Here is a 20,810-nt window from a genome sequence, read left to right on the forward strand (position 1 = left end):
GTCACTTGCTGGTTTGAACTAGAGTAAATGGTGAATTCTCTGTAACTTGAAGTCTTTAAACCATGATTTGTGGACTTCGGTAACTCAGCCAGAAGTTAGGAGTCTATTACAGGCGTGGGTGGCCTGTGATGTGCAAGGGATCAGACTAGATTATCATGATGGTCCTTGCTGGCCTTAAAGTCTCTGCGTCTATAAACATGTTCAAGGGGAGCAGGAGGTTTCTCAGGCACTACAGCAATACGTGGGCCAGGTAAATAGAGAAGTGGATGAGACAAACTGGCAGCCAGGATAACTGGCAGATACTACAGTGACGAGGGGGTGGTCCTATCAGAAAGACAGACAGACTTCTTAAGCAGTCAGGAGCTGCGACTGCAACACCCAGCATGAGTGGGCTTGCAATCACAGCACAGCGACTGCAACAATGCTCGGCCAGAGGAACACAAAAGCAGCCTTTGCAGATGGAGTCCCTTCCATTTTTGTTTACTGCACGTTGTTACTGGGTTATTCAGCTCGCAGTTGTGCTGGTGTGTGACCCTCTGACCCCCTTCGCCACTGAGCAGCGAGCTTAATTCTGAAAGCCAGCTGTGTTTTGCACCACACGTTATCTCATCCTCCGCCCCTTCTCACACAAGGAACGATGCAGCAGAAGCAGCCCGATGCTGACATGGAGGAATCCAAGGCAAGAAGGCTCAGCTGATCAGCGACAGCTTGCAGCACAGCAGAAGTTACTTGTCATTGCAAAGTGCTCCCCCCATATGAGAGAGTGCACATGGGGACTGCACGTTTGCCTGCAGAATGCTCCATTCTCCCTCCCCCTCGCACACTCTTGTATATGTGCCTGCAAAGTACTTCCCCCTACACGTGTGTGCAAAGCACTCCCCCTGCACTCTCACGGGAGCACCTGCAAACTGCTCCCCTATGCACACACCTGTGCCTGCAATAAGGTGACCAGACAGCAAGTATGAAAAATTGGGACAGGGGGTGGATGTAATAGACACCTATATAAAACAAAGCCCTGAATATCAGGACTATCCCTATAAAATTGGGACATCTAGTCATCCTAGCCTGCAAAGCACTCCCCCCATTTGTGTGGGTGCACACACACCTGCACACTGCTCCTCACTGCATACGTATACTCATGTGTGTGCCTGCAAAGTATTCCCCCTGTAGATGTCCATCTGGCATGTGCAAATTGCTCCCCCGTACACACTTGTCTGCAAACTGCTCCCCCCTATAAATATCTTCCACGATCCACTTAAAATCCTCCCTTCCACAGTGCCAGGTGCAAGGGGCTGTATTAGCAGATTCCGAAATCAGCTGATGGTTATGATCCTAGCTCAGAATTGCTCTGGCTTCACCCTGGAAGTCAAAGATGGGAGATTAACTGCCTCTCTACCCACTCCAGTGCAGAGCGACTGATGACAGAAACCCCCAAGTTATCCCAAGGAAAAAAGAGGGGAATTTCACAGGGGGGCTACAAGGTTGTTGTCCAGTGGCTCAGGATGACATTTGGCCACCACATAGAAGACACAAATATAGAAGCAAACTTAGCATGGCAGAACGTTGCTGAGGCAACGGCCTTTGTCCCCCAGGGGATGGTGCTGCATTCTGCCCCACTCTCCAAGATCCAAAACACACATGCTGGCTGGCACTCCAGATGCCGGCACTGATACCGGAGCACTCCACTATCAGGCAGCACAACCTCTGCAGGCACCAGGTAGGATTACTGGCTACCTGATGAGTAATCCTCCTATGGCTCTCTGGGCCTGGATCTCAAAGCACTCTACAGACATGAAGGAAGCCGCAAAGTCTCTGGGTGAGATTGGCCTTATCCCATTTTTTTACAGATGGGGAAACTAAGGCACAGGCTGGCCATGCCCAAGGTCACATAGCAAGTCAGTGGCACACATGGGAACAGAACACAGGAGTCCCACTTGATCCCCACTCCCCTCAAGGATGTGGGAACAAAAACCAGGCTTCCTGACTCCTTATTCTGCCCGTTCTCTCCTCTAACTACTAGACCTACCTCCTCCTTCCAGAGCTGGGAACAGAACCCAGGAGTCCTGAGGACCCCAGCACTGGTCACAGTGCCAACACCTAGATGTCCTCAGAGATTAAATCACTACCATTTCTCCCAACTATTACTACCCTGGTAAATCATTTATTAGCATGACCCTTTAATAGCCACACTCGAGGGCTTACACACCCTGCTGCCCCACAATCATTAACTGATCAATGTTTATATAATTAGCTAATTAGGCTTTGATTGAAAAAAAAAAAACAACTTTCATCAGACATCTCCTGAAGACAAACTACATTGTATTGCAAGCCAGTAAAGGGAGAGGGACATTTTATTTCATACCACATATAGCACAGCCGCTATACACTGCTCTACAGTGATCCCTGCAGCCAGGATAAGCTGTCCTGATCCTGAAGCCAGGGAAATTGCAGACACATTATGCCTTAAAGGAGACTCCATTATGGGTTTGACACAGAATCTACCAGGTCAGATTCTTTGCCCTGGGTTATACAGAGCTGGTGGGATAATAGCATTATTTTCCACTGAACATTTGGATCCCTCCCACACACACTGAAATTTAGATACCAAAAAATATAAGCCAAAACCAGAAATAATTTAATTTGAAAGTCACATAATGGTGCCTCATGCTCCCATTCTCCTCTATAGGCCAGCCTCCCTGATCAGAGTATGTCTCCCATGATGCAACAGTCTGCCCTCTTGCAGAAGGCATGTGGTACATAGATCATGGTAATGCCTGGCCACAGTGCATCTTGGGAGATGTAGTTCAGTTGCCTCATGCTCCCTTCTCCTCTCTTGGCCGAGTTCCTTGGTCAGACTACATCTCCTGTGATGCAGCACAATGTCTCTTCTTGAAAAGGGGAGGCAATGTATCATGGGAGCCCACAACCAGTCAGGGAGCCTAGTAAACAGAGAATGGGGACATGAGGCAACCAAACTACAATTCCCATGAGACACTGCAGCTGCATATCCAAATCAAAACATTTTAGTTTTGGGGCATTTGGCTTTGTGACCAAAAGAAAAAAAAAAAAAAAAACAGTGTTCCATGGGAAGCAGACAATTTTAAACAAAAATTATGTCTAGCCAAAAACTCACTTCTCCATTAATAAAAAGAAAAGTTTTGACAACAAAATTTCAGCCAGCCCTAGTGTTCTGCAGGAGGCCAGACTAGATGATCAGAATGGTCCCTTCTAGCCGTAACAACTATGAAGCCCACTATGGAAATAAAATCTGTTCTCTCTTTACAATCCAGCCTGAAAGGATCTTTTTGCAAACACCTTTTCTGCTTAAAATATCAGATCTTAAAACACAACTTCTGTTTTGCCAGAGGTTATTTTGGAAGATGAAGGAGGTCTCTTTGGAAGACCATGCAGGGTGGGAGCTCTCTCAGTCCTTATCTGAGGGACTGAGTTGACTGAATGAAAATTAACTTAGTTAAAAAAAGAGAAAAAAAAAAAAAAAGGTCTTAATCCAGGAGCAAAAGAGAGTACAGATCCTCATTTCCCTCTTAAGTAGGAGTGGGCCTAGAGGAAACAGCTATGTGGTCTAGTGGGTAAAGCACTGGACTGGGATTCAGGATTCTGTTCCCAGCTCTGCCACTGGCCTGTTGGGTGACTGTGGGCAAGTCACCTCCCTTTCCTGTGCCTCAGTTTCCCCATTTGTAAAATGGGGCTAGAGCTACTGACCTCCTTTGTGAGCTACTTTGATGTCTACTGATGAAAAGTGCTATAGAAAAGCTGGGTATAATTATTATCATCAATTACCCTCAAATTGTTATATACATGTGTCTGAGCATTAAGAACTGCACTACTCTTGCAGCCTGGGGGCACTGTCTGTGAGGATAACACAAGACGGATGAACTAAAGTCAAACATGCCCCTGTAGATTTGAAGTCTGCAGCAGCTGGCTGTGCCCCCAGCCCCGTTCCATTCAGAGCCCGAATCCCTGACACAGCAAAATTGAGGTTAGAAAGCCGCTGTCAGTTTCAGAGGCAAGGAAGCAGCTGGGAAACAGTCCGGGAGGAAAGGCAGCATGGTGCAAGTCAGCACTGCAAGGAGCAGAAAGTTCCTGGGGAAGATACAAAGCTCTCAGCTAGGCAGGGTGGGACCTGGGCGCATGAGAAGCAGGCAGGACAATCCGTGTCCTGGGCTGAAAAGGAGCCCCACATTTCGGCACAAGAGAGGCAATGGGGAAGCTGTATTGTGAGGAGAGCTCTTCCCACCATGCCATCCAATTCTGAGCTCATGGGGGAGCAGCATGATCTGGGAGTGGGGGTGGTGTATGCTAGATTGGAACTAAGGAGACCTAGATTCTTTTCCCAGCTCTGCCACTGACCTGCTGTGTGACCCCAGGCAAGTTTCTCTCCTACCTTTTGTCTATTTAGACCGTGAGCGTCTCTTCAGGACAGAGACTGTCTTTCACTATGTGCTGGTGGGGTGCCTAGCCTGATGGAGGGCCATGCAGCACCCGGTCCAACAAGACCCCATCTTGGCTGAGGGGTCTGTGCAACGCCCAGCACAATAGGACCCTCCACCGATCTTGTCTGGGATCTTCAGTTGCTACCATTATACTAATTAGTAACAACATGTTACAGCAGGAAGATCAGTAAGAATATGCTCCAGCGACTTCAACACGCGGGAGCAATGCTCCATTCACACAGCGCCAAGCTGCCAACTTCAGAGCTAAACACAGAGACCTTGCCCCATGAGCTAAATCTCAATCACGGGGGGCAGATCCAGTCTTCCCCACATCTGCTCAGACGGCTGCATCCTCTCCAGTTGGTGACCACTGTGAGAACCAGGCCCACAAGCCCACCCAGCTGATGGCCATCATGAGCCCCACTACAAACCATGCCCTCCTGTCTCAATAGACGGATCAGTTTTCCCACTGTAGTAGTACATCTTTTCCCCTCATCCCATTATGTCCCTCCTCATTTGCTGCTACCCAAATCAGACCCTGAGCTCCAATCACAGAGCAGAAAGCCAGACACACAGAAGTTAGCACAGAAAACAGGGCCCTAGAGATGACGCCCTCCCAATACATACCAGCACTAGGCTCCCTTACAAATCTGAAGGCCACTTCCAGACCCTACCTCCCTTCCCATTACAGACCAGTACCTGAAAGAGGACACAACCAGTATGATCAATGGTCTCAACCATTCTGAGTGGTCCATGGGATCAGAGAAGGGGTCCTGTTGGGGAGAATGGTCTGTATCATGGGGGTTGTGAGGAGAGACCAATCCAAGGCTGCCAGGCAGCACATCACAAGAGATCTTTCAAGATGTCCATGTCTGCAATCGAAACAGATGACTGGTGTGGCACCAGCAACCCCGGAGTGATAATTACCAGGCAATGAATCTTCACTAACTTGAGAGTTATGGCTGAGATCGCATCACACGTGTACAAAGACAGCCCTGAAGGGCTACATGCTCAGGAATGCTGCAGGTGAAAGCTTTGTTGGTATTAACCTTAACTCTGCCCACTCTGTATCCCCAAGCCCTCACAAAGATGCCCTAAAAGAAAACCATGCCTTCTTGTCTAGTCAGGTATGCCAATGGGTATGGGATGATATAACCCACACACCCTCTTCCCGAGGCAGAGTCCTGTACTGGTATACCCTTATTATTAATTATTATTATTATATTAAGCCTTCAAGCTTACAGCAATACAGATGAATTAACCCCGCCCCTGCACTACAAACTGTGCCACCCCAATAGAGACTAGTGCAGGTCCTATACACTACACACCACAACCCCATTTTCCCAACATGGCGCATTACCCAAATACCACAGACTTGTCCATCCTTCCCAATATAGCCCAGTCTGTCCCCTCTCATTACAACAGCAGAAGACCCACACCCAGTCCATATTGAGGAATACAGTCTGGTCCATATTGAGGCAACAAGACCTACGGATGACTCCATATTATGAGGATACAGAGTACTCAATTCAGAGAGATGGAATTGCTCCACGGTGTCAGAAGGCCAAGGACAGGTCTACACCAAGAGATCGATACTAGTCCATATTAAGGGGTAGAGAATCTAGGTCTGGGTCCCTATCACAGAGTTACAGACCAATCTCAATTGGGGAAAGGAACCTGGGCCACAAACTTCTCTATTTTCTAAGGGAAGTGTAATTTATGAGAGTGGGAACTAAGCCAATTCCCACCAGAGGTTGCTCTAGTCCCTACTGGAAGATAGAAACAAGTTCATAATGTGAGGGAAAGGAGATACAGACCAAACTCCCACAATGCTCCTTGCCACACAGTACCCCAAAGGGCATTAGGGCGGTCAGGTCCAAAGCCTATGGGGGGAGAAGAGAGAAAGGTTTGTATTGGGCATCTGGGACTGGTCCATATGGGCCATGCAGCAAAGTCTATACTTGGGGGCAAAGGGTGCCCTAAGATGGTTCCGTGAGAAGGAAATTTAGGCATTGGAGTAGTCTGTATTAGGGAGACCCCACAGTGGGTAGAAAGGAGGTGGGTTTGTATGGGACAGCTGGGACTGGTCCAGATAGAGAAATACAGCACTGGGGATACACAGGGAAGCCCAAATCAGTCCCCTGAAGATGTCAGGATGCCTAATATGGACTAGTCTGAGGAGACACAGCTCACTTCCTGACATAGACTGGTCCATATGGCATGATACAGGCTAGTCCCCAAAAGAAGCATGGACTAGTCTGAAAGCCTGGCATTCCATAGGAAGCCCAACTCAGCCCCTGCCAGGGACTGTCCCATATAGGACAATACAATTCAGTCCACACATGAGTGTGAAGGCCTCAGACTGGTTTGTAATGGGGGGAGGAGCAGATCCATAAGGGTGGTAATCCAGGCCAGTCCCCAAGAAAGGTCCATATCAGCAAAGCGTTGCAGTTCAATCACTGGTACACATGTGGCAATTCAGCCCAGTCCATACAAGGATGACAAGGGAATCTGGTCAATACAGAGAAGGGACTAGTCCATATGGAGTCATACAACCTAGTACATGCTAGGGATGGGGGAGCCCAGCCCAGTCCTTGACAGGTGTGGTCCATACAGGTGGTACAGCCTGGGTAAGAAGACTGGACCAAACAAGGAGGAGGGAGAGTCCAGCACTGGTGCATATGAGGGGATACAGCCTAATCCATATGGGGAAGGGAGGGAGGAACTGGTCCATAACATGCAATAAAGCCCAGTCTATACAGGATGGGGAGCAACTGGAATATACAGTGAGGAGAGGCCTAGCCCTGGTCAATATGGGACCGTACAACTTGGTCCATGGGGAAGGAGCAGGAGATGGTTCATATGGGAGGGAGCCCAGTCCTGGTCAATACAGGGGATGGAGAGAGTTCATCCCTGGTCTATGCAGGGGAGGAGGAGGGGCTGGTCCAAATTCTGGAGGTGCAGCCCTGATCCATACAAGACAATAAAGCCCAGTCCATAGGGGAAGGAAATAGTCCATATGCAGGGATAGTCCATACGGAGAGAGGAAGGACTGATTCATATGCAAGGGGAGAGGGGTGTCCAGCCCTGGCCCCTACAGGGGGCAGGAACTGGTCCATACAAAGGAGGGGGGCACAAGCCATGGTCTATGAAGTGGGAGGGGCTGGTCCATATGCGGGGGGGGGAGGTCCAGCCCTGGCCCGTGGAGGGCAGAGGGGCTGGTCCATATGGGGGAGGGGGTGTCCAGCCCTGGTCTATGAAGTGGGAGGGGCTGGTCCATTGGGGGGGGGGGGAGAGAGGTCCAGCCCTGGCCCGTGGAGGGCGGAGGGGCTGGTCCATACGGGGGAGAGGAGGTCCAGCCCTGGCCGATGCGGGGGGAGGGGCTGGTCCATATGGGGGTGCCGGGGCCCCAGCCCGCCCTGTCCCAGGAGGTCCTTCTTACCCTACGGCGCGTCAGCCACTTGCTCCCCAGCTGTCAGATACCAGCCACCGCAACTTCCCCAGACGCCTCCGCCCCCTCTCAGCCTACCCCGCCCACCTGCCTCTCATTGGCTGTTCCATTACGAAGCCACCTCCCATTGGTCGCTTTTGCCACACCCCCATCTCCCCTCGGTCGCGCCCCCAGAGCCCGATCTGTGGCTGAGCGGACCTGTCACTCACCGGTTCAAGCCTGGCGCCATCCCGCCCCTCAGTGACTTGAACACCTCTCTATTGGCCGCCCCTGGGATCCAATGCCTGGCATTGGCCAGCATCTCTCATTCCTTTTTTCTATTGGACAATATAAATGTCAATCGGCCTCCCAGAGCCCCGCCCAAAGGGGGGACGTGGCTGCACCGTAGTGAACCCACCTCCACCTAAGAACGGCCATTGGCTGTCCGACTGAGACCTCTCCTGCCGCAATTGGTTGGCGGAAAGAAGGGGCGGGCCCCAACGTAGTGGGTGGAGCTGAGTGATTCATTCAGCCGGCCAAGCCGGGAGCACGTGACCGTAACACTATTGGGGCGCGGGCCCCTCAGCCGGGGAGGTGAGGCGCGTGCTGAACGAGTGTGGGGACAGTGCCTGGGCGCTGTAGCGGGGCAGGGCGGCGGCTGCAGGGGACCCTGCTCGAGGCTGCATCCTGGCTGGGGTGCCCCTTAGGGGCGAGGCGGGACAATCCCCCTCCCCGGGTCGCTAACAGCCAAACAGCGAGCGGCGTCAGGCTGCACCAGGCGGAGGGGGGAGGACTGTGCCCCCAGCACCGCCCCCTGACATACCCTGGGCTGCCCTCTCGGGCTTCCCACCTTCCACGTTGCAAGGCCGCTGCGTCAGGGCCCCATCATCACCGCAGGACTCCGGCGCTCTGGGGACGGTGAAGTGGCTCCTGCGAGGCAGGCAAAAGAACCCAAAGTGACCTGCCTAATATAATCAGGGCAGGGGAGAGCTCTCTGACTCTGATCCTGGGGGAATCCACCCTCACTGTGCCTAGCCTAGGGCTTACAACGCACGGGGGACTTGTTCCGATTCCATCCACCCGCATTTCTCTGTCCCAGCTCACACACACACACCCCCACGCCACCCTTGCACTCTCCCTCTCACACACACGTGTCCTTAGGATCAAGGCCCTGCTGGTGAGCCCTTCTGCTGCAAGGTGACTGGGAGATGACAAAGGGATGGCATTATTGGTAGCTGCTCCTCCACACATCATAAACCTGGAGTGGGTGATGGAAATGAACCAGCACGTGGAAAAGAGAAAGGAGATGCTGAGGGGATCATCCCAGGCAGCAGTCCCTGCTGGGAGCAGTGCAAATAGATGCATCATCTCTGTGCCCATTTTCTGCAGCACTGCAGTTTGTGCTTTTACAGCTCCTCCCTGAAAGGTGTTAGCATGGCACAGTCCTCTCTCCTTAGGCAGGTTGAGCTCATCATGGCTTGCAAAGCTAATGGGGGTCAAGGCCTACAGAAAACCCTGCTGCTGCAGGAAACGGAGGATTAGGGCTCAGCAAGGGATGCTCACCCTGGTAAATCAGTGCTGTCCCCAGAATGGCGCTCAGCAGGGGGCACACTCCCCTCACAGTCAGTGCGGCCACCCGTGCCCCAGTGCAGCAGTAGAGGGTGCTATGCACTTTATAGTACTGCATTTTGGAGAGGGACATATAGCCAAGCTCTTCCCCTTACAACACAGCTCCACTGAGGGTGTCTTTCTGGACTGTAGCCCCAGAGGTCACTGCAGTTAAACACCAGAAAGAGAAGCTCTGATCTCCCCAGCACCCTCTGCAGGGCAGGGCTCCCTTTCCACGCATTTGCTGCTCCCCTTTTCAGCACCATCAGAGATCTGGTTCTCCACGGAGTATTTACAAATACTCAGGAGTCACACACAAGAAGCAGCAGCATGGGGACACGGCTGCATCAACTCGCTTGGGGGTGGGCGGGGCGGCGGGAGTTGCTTTCCCACTGGGACCATTTATTCAGGACTCAAGATGTTATTCCACTGTATGAGTTATAGATGTGAACAAGAGAGACTGCTTTCCATTGCTGCTGCACCAATGATGCAAGCACTTGAGCAGATTTAATCCTTAGTAAGTACTGTATTTATATTACAGCATCATAACAGGCACTGTACAGACAGGCCTAGCTCAGATCAGGTCCCATATTGCTCAGACCCCAGCTGAGTTCAAGGCCCCTGTTGATCAGGCACTGCACAGACCCTACCTGCCACGAGGGCCCCTGTCATGTTGGGAGCTGCACGAATCTCAGCCAGGATCAGGGGCCCTATCATACCAGGCACTGCACAGACACACAGTCCCTGCCTCACAGAGCTCAGTCTAAATAGGCAAAGGGTGGGAGGAGAAACAGGTGCAGAGTAGGGAAGGGTCTTACTCATGGTCACCCAGCAAGTCAGTGGTGGGAATAGAACCCATGTGTCCTGAGTCCTAGCCATTGGGCCAACTGTGCTGCTGCTGTCCCTGAGAGCCAAGGTGCAGGAAGCAAGGGTAGCAGCTTCTTGATCTCTCCCTCCGTGCTGCTTTTTTTAAGCAACGTGTCAATGGCGGGGGGGTTAGCTCAGTGGTTTGAGCATTGGCTTGCTAAACCCAGGGTTGTGAGTTCAATCTTTGAGGGGACCATTTAGGGATCTAGGGCAAAAATTGGGGATTGGGCCTGCTTTAAGCAGGGGGTTGGACTAGATGACCTCCTGAGGTCCCTTCCAACCCTGATATTCTATGATGTTAAAACAGCTCTGGGCATGTGCCCATAGGCTCTGATGTGTATTGGGGGAGGGATGCCGCAGGGGCTTACCAGGGTCTTGCCAGTCATGTACTTGGGAGCTGCTGGACTGGGAGATGGGATCGACTGGGGTATGAGAGCAATAGGATATGGGGAGCAGCTGGGATCTTAGTGCAGTGGAAGCCCAGGGCCTGGCCAGCAGATAGAGAGGGAAGTGGTTTGGGCGGGTGGGAGCAGGCTCATGCTCCATTTCCCACAGGCACCCTGTGACAGGCTAGTCCCCATGGCCCATGAGCACACAGTCAGCTGGGTCTGTGTCAAAGGACCAGCCCCACCCCCATCCCACACAGTCACCAGGTCCCCCTTCTTTCACCCCCTCGGCAGCCTCTCATGGGCTAGACTCACAGTCAGTGTCACAACCAGCTTCCTTCAGGCACCCAGCTCCCCCAGCCCCAGCCTGGAGTTGCCCTGGTGTCCATTTCTCCCTGCGCCAGGAGCATCCCTTTCTGTCTAGTTCCCTTCCCGGGGTGCAGCAGCATCCCGCAGGGCTCTAATATTTACCCTCTGAAATGCTGACCTCCCACCTCACCCTTCCCTCAGAAGGGACTGGGAGAAATTGGGATTTGAGAGCAGCGGAGATAGGAGCAGCTAGGAAACAAGGGCTAAGAGATGTTGGGACTGGGAGAGACAGGGGTCTCCAGGTACACAGCCCGCTAGATGCCCCTTACTCTGCAGCTTCAGTTTCCCCCTTTTGCTTCATGTCCCTCCCTCAGGAGCAGTCAGCCCCAGCGACAGCTGCTCTGAGCCTCCCTGCACCAATCTGGGAGGTTAGGGGCCTGACGCCTGAAAATTTTGAAGGGAGGTTTGGATCTGTACTCCAGTTTTCTTCCCAGCCCAGACAGGGTCTGATTATGGCACCTTGAAAGCATTTACCCAGCGCTTTCAAAGCACTTTACTGAGGCCATCAGTATAATTACCCCTATGTGACAGATGAGGAAGCCAAGGCACAAAGAAGGAACATGATTTGCCTAAGGTCACGGGGGTGGCACCCAGGAGCCCCAGTCAGATGCCAGGACCCCATGTGCCAGGCATTGCCCAGAGATTACCAAACCAGCCAGCTGCAGCAATAAGGCATCAGGATCCAGGCCGGAGGCTCTACGCTGCTAACACTGTTCCTGCTCTCTGCCCATTAGACCTTCATTGACTGCTGCTACAGCAGCAACATTTGACCCCACGGGGCAAGGTGGAGGGACTTTTGATGAGTAGCAGCACCTACCTTTGACCCCATGGGCTGAGATTTGCAAGGGGGAGAGAACTTTGTGATAAGGCAGCCAGAGCAGGGACCTTTGGCCCTGTGGGACTGGAGGGGGAAGGGGAATTTCCGTAAGAGGCCTGATTGGATGGGGTGGCACCCACAGGGGTGAATCAGCAACGGGTGAATCAGCCAGAGCAAAAAAGGGAAACTAGAGCCACTTGCCCTTGGGGATCTGGCCAGGACAGGAGAAGCATCTGGCCTCTGCGGATCAGCAGAGACAGGATCAGACTCGGTGCCAGCTCCGGATCAGACCACTCCCACTCCAGAGATGGCCCATGGCAGGAGCTTCCGGAGAGCGTACTCCCTCCGTACCCCCAAATCCCCCAGCCTCCTGGATTCCACCTACGGCCGGCTGGAGGACACCACCCTGCCCCACGTTTGGGGGGACAAGACAGAGAGCTCAGACAAGGCTAAGCAGAGGGGAAAGGGGAGAGCTGTGAGCCTGAGGGGGTGGAAGAGTGGGGTGGAAGAGCCCCCAGCTGAGAGGACCCTCACCCCAGGGGAGATGCCGCACTCACTAAGCCCCGATGATGGGGAGCTGCTGATCGGAGAGGCTCAGAGCAAGGGCTCTCACAGGATGAAGCAGTGCAAGAAGGTAACAGCTTGGAAACCCAGGAGGGTGACATGGGTTGGGTTTGGGGGTGCACTGATGGGAGCACCCAATGTTTTCCTGGTCTTCCCACCAACCCCATCCCAGCCTAGATTTTTCCGAGCATTCCCTCTGATGCCCCTCCTTCCAATCTCCTCCAGTGGTGGCATTTTCTGCCCCTTTCTTACACCCTTCCACACCTGACCCAGTTACCCCCTGTACCCATCTCCAGTCCTAACCCATCTTCCTCCCCTCTGATCCTGTGATGTCATTCCCCCCTCTACCTTTACCAACCTCCAGCTCCACTCTCTTCTAGCAGTGGTATTTTCTACCCCTCACCTCAAGGGGTGCTAATTTTTTTACTGCCCTCTCATGGTTGGTGGCAGAGGAATCTGCAGGCCCCCACCCCCTGGAAGGCTGTTAATGGTTTATGCTAGGGTTTGGTTTCTAAAGAGTTAATACATGACAGCTGATGATGCAAATGTGTAAAAGGCATGAGGATATAAACCCTGCTAGGAGAGGGCATTATACATTGTTATAAGCCTTTTGATCTGTCAGGCTCTACCCATTTATTTAGACCTCTGTTAACCCTTTATCCATGGAGGGGAAAGGTGCTCTGGGTGTTAGCCAGCAACTCAGACTGGGTTAAATTCCCTGGTCCACCACCCAACTTAGACAAGTTTTAGTTATATAGTTGGGGAAACTGAGTCAGAGGCTGATGACAGTAGCCTTGCACTGCCTTGCTAGCACTGTTGTGAAGATAACTAAGGGTTGAGAGACCCTCAGGTAATGGTGGTGTGAGATGGTCTCCCCCAACTCTGGGGCCAGATCAGAGCCAGCACCCCCGGAAGGGGAAGGTCTATTCCTCTCCTTCCCTGCAGCCAGCCTGCCTGTTTCCCTCCCTGGTTCCCCCCACAAGCCAGACAGTGGTGGGGTGCTGTTAAGCCTTTGGAAATGGGGAGAATTTATCCCGCTTCAGGGGATGGGGGGGAAGGAAGAAAGAAAAATAGCCTTCTAAGCAGGACTGTGTGGGAAATGGTTGTCCCATCCTATGACAATTTGAGATTTCAAAAGCTCTTCCCCCCCCCCCCCCAACCCACACCAGAAAGTTGGTGTACCCAACTGAAAACAGTTTTGAGTCCAATCCATTGAAACAAAACATTTCAGTATTAAAGTCTAAACGAAGTTAAATGTCAAAGAAAAAATGGCTTCAAACCAAAATATCAGAAGTTTGTTGAACAAATATCAAGACAGGACATTCCAGGCCCCTCTGCCCTCAATGTTTTATCAAGTCAGGAAATTAATCAAACTGACCCTTTTCACAAACAGGTTTGATTTAAACTAATCAGCATTTTTGGGTCAAGAATGTTTTGTTGACTAGCTCCCAAGCATCTGTAACAGAACCGCCCCTTAGCAAAGGGCAGCCCTCTATAGTTCAAGTTGAGACTTGCTTTCTGCTTAACATGTGGTTTTTGTAAGTTCTCTAAAATCCATCAGCTGACTCAAATGGTCTTGAAAAAATGGCCATGCCTCATGGGGGCCTTGGCTAGAATGAGCACTACAGCTATGGGTTCTTTGAACAGGGATTTACAAGATAGAGCCCCCTAAGATATCACATGATGCATAAGCCTTCTGGTTCTTATTAGGGAGTGTTTTGATCACAATAGTGCCTAGAAATCCCCTCCCTATTTTTCACACACTCCTCCCTAGCTGTACTGGGGTAGCACCTCCAGACCAGGGTCCCATTGGCCCTAGATGCCGTACTAAACTAGAACCAAGCAGTAGTCGCTGCCCTGAGGTGCTTAAACCTCTTGGAGGTTTAATACCTTAGTTATCTCAAAGCCTCAGGGAACAGGGGCCTGGTGAAATGGGTGAGCCAGGCCCATCAGCCTCAAGATGGCCAGTAGCCTAGGGATCAGCCACTGCTCACGGGACATTTGGGATTATAACAGGGCAGAAAGCTCAGAGGTGTAACCCAACTCCTGACTGGGCTGAGAACCCCCTAGAGGGGAAAAGGCCACAGCCCCTTCACGGTGCCTCAGACCCAAACCTGCTCCCCCTTCGGGCACATAAAAGGTTGAGGCCTCCTCACAGCCAGGTCCTGCCAATTGCACCTCAGACACTTGCAGTGACAAGCCACCCTTGCTGAGGGCTCCATTAGGTATATACAAGCTCTAGACCCACCCCACCATAGTCTTAAATATAGGTCCAGACGTCACTGTTTATAGGTTTTCCCAAGACTCTTGTCCTTCACCATCCAGCCCAATCCTTATCCCATTTCACAGATTCCCTAGGGTTCCCCCAAAAATGAAGCTTAAACAGCCTTCCCAGTTGTGGGGTTTCTCATCAGTCCCAGGTATTTAGTGTCCACCCCACTGGGCTCCTATCTGTAATTCCACCTTGGGCTTCCCCAGGATCCTGTCCCTTAGCTCAGGGGCCTCCAGGGCCAATCCCCTGAGGCTTTCATTGCTCAATAGCACTTCTCCACTGCCAGCAATCACCCAGCAGTTTGCCCCTACTTCCCTCATCTAGGAGTTCACACAGATAGGCCTGCAGAGAGCATTTTATTAGAAGCTTCCAGCCCCTCCTCAGCTGGGACTGATCACTAACTGAGCTGGCCCCAGGTGGAATTAGGTGAGCTGCTGGGAAGCATCTACTTAGTCACAGGGGCCTGTACTCATTCCCTCTTAAGGGGGCCTAGCACCCGCTGACAGGCTGGATTGGAGCCTTTCCCTAGAGGGGAAGGTCCTGTATCCGACCCCCTGCCCCCCTGAGCCAGCCAGTTCCCCTGCCCTGAGGGGAGCCAGTTGAGAATCAGATGGGAGCCAGCGTCCCCATTCCCAACACCCTGAGGCAGCCAGTCTCCTGGCTTGGTGGGCACCGATTCACCCAGCCTGTCTCAACAGAAGCAGTTCTCAGCTCAGCCAGGGGGAATCTCAGCCTAAAGCCTGCTGGAATCCCAGCTGTGACTTTGTCCCCAGCTTCCGGCGGGCAGCCCCTAGGCCAGCCCCACTTGATACCTGTTGTCATGGCCTTTGCGTCTGCCTTGGGGCCATGGAGGAGGCAAATCATGGAGAGGTCCCATCGGAGCACATCCTTCCTTGGCCTTTCACCCCGTTCTCTACCCTCCAGCAGGTGGACCGAGCCCTCCGCAGAGGCTGGGAGACCTTCGTGGCTAACCTGTACAGCGTGACGCTGAGCCGCCCAGCTCCCCCCTCCGAGGCCACCCCGTCACCAGCGAGAACATGTTGAGGAACCAGAAGAAGAGACAATGACTCTGGGCAGCTGGGCCAGTCCCAGAGACATGAACTTCCTAGAGTAGCATCAGCCACTGATCTGCATATTGGCTGCATTGGGCACGGGGTGCTTTTTTATAACAACTAGAGATGGGCCTGGGCCACCCATCCAGATCCAGATCAGTCGATCTGTCCCCCCCCACTGATACATCATCCATCCATCCCCGTATGCACCTCTCTGTCTGCCCTCATATACACTTAGCTATCCATCCATCCATCCCCACAGACACCCCCGCCTATCCCCATATACACCTCTCTGTCTGCCCTTATATACACTTAGCTATCCATCCATCCACTCCCACAGACACCTCTCTGTCTTCCCTTATATACACTTAGCTAGCTAGCCATCCATCCCCACAGACACCCCTCTGTCTATCCCCACATACACCTATCCAGTCATCCATCCCCACAGACACCCAGCTGTCTATCCCCATATACACCTGTCTAGCCGTCCATCCCCATAGACATGTCTGTCTATCCCCATATACAACCTATCTATCCCCCTATACACCTATCCATCCCCATAGACACCCGTTTGCCTATCTCCACATACGTCTGTCTATCCATCCATCCCCATACACTGTTATACCAATAAAATAAAAACCAGCAGGATCTTATTAAAGGGAAAAAGGCAAAATACCACATTTATTGTGAATACAGAAAGAATCATAGTAAGCAGTTAGTTATAGCTATAACATGCCATTCAATCTCATATTTATTCACACATTCATTCATACAAACACACACACACACAGGTTCTGCAAGGTTGTTATCATAGTTACCAGCCTTAGAGTTGCTTATGCCAAGCCACTGGCCAGGTGGCCTGGACATGAGGAGGGAGCAGGGCCTTGTCAGATGCTCATCTGATGCTCCTGAAAGTTGGTTTGCAGAATCAGACCCCCAAAGTTCTCACTTTTTAGAGTCTATTTTTATAGGAATTTCTTCCTATGCCAGTCTATGGGAATTGCTTCATCATGCTGTTGCTGAATCAATCAGCAGATAGCACATTCCTGATGGCTCCGTGCTGCTAGATGTTATCTTGTTCTTTGGTTCTCCCATTCTTGAGGCTGTTGGGTGGATTCCAGTCTGCCCTCCGGGGGTCCTCTGGTTATTTCCACTTGACGCCTTCTTCAGCCGATGGACACTGGATTCTTAGGCTGGCACCTCCCTGATCATTCAGTTATTATCCACACCAAGCATCCATCCACATACATCCTCTTTCTCTATTTTAATCACAATTGTTAATACAACAAAAGGGCGGGGAGTCTCTGGGTGCTGTTTCTATTGTTAGAGTATTGCTTTGAGTCTCTCTCTCTGTGAATTGCTTTGAGAACAGACTCTGTCTTAGAATGTACTAACACAATTAGCAGCTTGCAAGTTTCACACAGAGAGGGAGAGAAACAGTACCAAAAACCAAGAGACCTCTTAATTAGTAATACCCTGGAATTTAAACTCTGGGGAATCAAACTCATTTGTGATTTTAATACAGAACTTCTTTAATATGATCCAACAACACCTCTATCTATCTGTACCCATATATCTCTCTATCTACCTGCACATGCATCTTCCTCCCTACCTTCGTACACACCTATCTCTCTAGGTTTCACTCCCATGGGCCAGGCTGGCTAGGGTCCAAGTTCCCAGTCCCCTCGCTGGTAACCTGGGAACAGAAATCTCAGCTCCAACTATGTTTCTCCCACTGGGCCCCCATCCAAACCCATAACCATCAGTGCCACTCCCCAGCCCTTTCTGGTGCTCACCTAGCCGGAGCTGTAATGCCCGGGCAGTGTTTCCCTGCATGTCAGCAACCACGGGGGAGGGGGTGTACAGCCCACACTGTAAATAGTCTCTGAATCACAGGGTCTCCCCTTATTATCTCCACCCCACGTTAACCTGCCCTAACACAGCAATCCAACCTGGCAGGCCCTGCCACAGGAGCATGGCGCTAAGGGACTCAGACTATCTCCTGCGTGGAGGGGAAGGAAACAGTGATTTTTCAAGGGGGTTGATTTTGCACTGGGCAGAGCCACCAGGACTCCTTAGTGGGCCCCCTTCCCAGTGCCAGGCCCAGAGAGGCCCTGCCCAGTGCAGACAAGGCAAAGGGTGCTTGATGGCAGGCAAAGTAGTGATTCTGTCTGGCCACCCCAAGCCCACACACTTGGGGGTCAAGTGCTCTCGCTAGCAGGGGGGATACAAGTTGCCCCCTGGCAGGTCTTCAGTAACGGGGACCAAACCAGTGCCCTCTGGATCTAAATGAACGAGCCTCTCCTGCCTGAGCTAAAAGCCAGGGCTCTGCCAGGCTCCTCAACCTGTGTATGTGGCCCAGCCACCACTAGAGGGGGACAAAGCACCACGCTGAGTATCCCAGGGGTCTGTGGCCCTGGTGGAATGAAGGGTTGCCATGTCTTCAGCATTGTATGAACGGTCCTTGTAACCTGATGTGCTGCACGCCCTGCGCTAGTAAACCCTGAAACCCCACCACGGCACCTGAGTCTGCTTTCATTGCCACCCCAGATGTGGCCCCTTCTGCCATGAACTAGGTTAGAGGGATGGGGCAGCGGGGCTGAGGTGGCACTGGGCCATCACCACTGTCCAACTGAGATCCCACACACACTGAGCCAGGGGCCCAAAGGTGGTAGAACACTCCTCGGCCCAGGCCACGTGACCGGGAGCCAGGACTCCTGGGTTCTCTGCTTGGATCTAGGAGAGAAGTGGTGTCCAATGGTTAGAGCAGGGAAGCTGAGAGTCAGAACTCTCAGGTTTTATTTCAGAGTAGGAGGTGGGTGGGGGGTCAAGTGGATACAAGCAGGAATTGGGGGCCAGGACACCTGGGTTCCATCCCTGGGATTAGCAAAGGAGTGGGGTCTGGTGGTTAGAATGGGGAAGCTGGGAGTTGGGACTCCTGGGTTAGGTTCCTGAATCTGAGAGAGGATGGGCTCTAGTGGTTAGAAAAAAAAGATTTGGAAGGCAGGACTCCCAGTTTTCCTTCCCCTGTTTGCCCCCCCATTAATGATATGTACCATTGCTGTGAAGTCCGCAGGTGGGAAAGTGTACTGTGTTATATAACTGAGAGCAAGTTGTAAGTAACAACTCCCACAGAGCCAAAGTCCACCACTCAGGGCTGTCAGCCCAAGGGTGGCGAGCTCTGAAAAGGCACTAACACAGCAGGAGCGTTGCACCATGGAAATCTTCCCCAAGCCACATTGGGAGCTGTTTGCCTTGTACCAGCCAGGCCCCTGGGGGTGAGGGAAAAAGCCAGAGTCTCCAACCATCACCCGCTGCTACAAATTATACACAGGTTGTTTCCTCTGTGGCCTGAGGAGTCCACAAACAATCAGAGCTTTGTAGAAGAAATGCAAGATACGAGTCAGGTCTATTCTGGGGATAGTTTTGTTTTTACATTTTAAAAAAATGGACCCAGAGTGCTGCTGTTGCTCTTGACACAGTACAAGCCCCCAACAGATCAGGACAAATAAGAGAGTTTTTGATTTGCTGGAAAGTCTTTATTTAAAAACAAACCACATCCACAGGACCACTAGGTCTACGCCCAGCACTGCAGGCTGGAACCTGCTGCTTTACTGGAGGGCATCACAACAGAGTTGGGGGGGGAAACTCCCCCACCCAGCAGCTAAAGCAAGAAGGGAGGGAGGGGGGGAGCACAGTTCCATCCCAGAATACGCTGAGTAACCCCATTAACTCTATCCCGACCACTTTATTACAGCTAGGGCTCCTCATTTTATTTTTAGGGTGCACAACGTGCCAGGCCTAGCTACGTACCCACTGCAGCTCGGGGGGGTGGGGATGTTGCACCAGCTTGTCACTCACAGAACACAGCGAGTACCGGTAGTGGGCTCACATGCTATTTAAAGGGATACCACCCTATTCCTATACACGGGTCACATCTGAGGTGCAGTGGGATATGAATTTTCTCTGCAACTGAGGGAGACCCTGCAGATTTTAGAGTAACCCCAAGTGGCCAGTAGATGACGCTTGGGCTCATTTTATTTCTGCTCTTTAGCCAAGTCTCTGGCAGTGTTATGGATTGTAAGGGCAGAAAGGACCATTATTAGCATCTGGGGGGCGACAGCAACCACCAGCCCCAGGCACGGGCCAGGACCCTGTCCACTAGGTCCTATACAGATACAGAACAAAGCTGGGGCCTGCCCCAAAGAGCTTCTAGTCTAATCCAGCCTCCTGCAGAACAATTCAGAGCATCCCTCCAGCCATTCCTGCACCTAGCCCAGAATGGTTCTTGGAGCCAGAGCACACTTAGTCCTTGGCCAATATTCAGGGTCCTGCCTCTGCTCCTCCCACTTCAGCCTGAACCCCCATCCCCTCCCCCTGAGCCAGCTACTCCCCCACCTTTGGGCCACATCAGAGAGAGTGCCTCTAGGAGGGAAAGGCCCCTCATGTTCCAGTCCCCACCCCACTGAACCAGCCTGGCCCCCCACCCTGGGGCCCAGATGTAAAGGTCCATCGAGCTCCAAGCAGTTTGGCTCAATCTGAGTCAGGTTGCCGTTCAGGTCAGGCCAGCACTGTCTTTACCTTGGGAAGCAGGCATTTCTTTATCACAACTCAAGATGGATCCAGCTCATGCTGTCTGTCCACCAGACCCACAAAGCTGCCTGTTGCCACGTCTGTTCAGCCCACTGGGCTTTTAGACCTTATTCATCTTCCCCATAGTGCAAGGTAGCTGGGATCAGAACTCCTGGCTTAGCCCTGTTCTCAGATAGCCTGAGAACAGATGTAAAGCCTAGCTCTGTATAGACCCCTGCTCTGACTGCTTTAACTCAGAAGACTGTGGGCACTCCTGGAGGACTTGAGATATTTAAAGGGATACTGCCCTTTTCCTGGATACATCAGGAACTGAGTACAGAAGAATTAGGTGGATTTGCTATTACTTAAGAGTCTTTAAATCAAGACTGGATACCCGTCTGAAATAAAAGTTATGCTGT

The 20,810-nt window shown here is 51.9% G+C and overlaps 2 protein-coding genes across 6 annotated transcripts in view; one reads left to right on the plus strand and one right to left on the minus strand.

The window, feature by feature from the left end:
* The window catches only part of PC (pyruvate carboxylase), a 236,585-nt gene extending 228,606 nt beyond the window's left edge, over nt 1-7,979 (minus strand). For 3 of the 5 annotated variants that reach the window (XM_073351709.2, XM_073351708.2, XM_073351711.2), the window contains exon 1: nt 7,897-7,977. The gene's annotated coding sequence lies outside the window, so the exon portion shown is untranslated. Of the gene's footprint in view, nt 1-6,271; nt 6,338-7,896 lie in introns of all 5 variants that reach the window. The other 2 variants (XM_073351710.2, XM_073351712.2) reach the window with 2 other exon arrangements.
* A 4,170-nt stretch (nt 7,980-12,149) lies between these two features.
* On the plus strand, nt 12,150-18,326 carry C7H11orf86 (chromosome 7 C11orf86 homolog). The gene is made up of 2 exons (XM_073351686.2): nt 12,150-12,565; nt 15,692-18,326. Exons 1-2 carry the CDS (start codon nt 12,239-12,241, stop codon nt 15,809-15,811), a joined length of 447 nt encoding a protein of 148 aa, XP_073207787.1. The 5' UTR covers nt 12,150-12,238; the 3' UTR covers nt 15,812-18,326.
* The last annotated feature ends 2,484 nt before the right edge of the window (nt 18,327-20,810 follow it).

Source organism: Lepidochelys kempii, chromosome 7 (genome assembly GCF_965140285.1).
Source record: "Lepidochelys kempii isolate rLepKem1 chromosome 7, rLepKem1.hap1, whole genome shotgun sequence".
In the NCBI taxonomy this organism is placed as follows: domain Eukaryota; kingdom Metazoa; phylum Chordata; order Testudines; family Cheloniidae; genus Lepidochelys; species Lepidochelys kempii.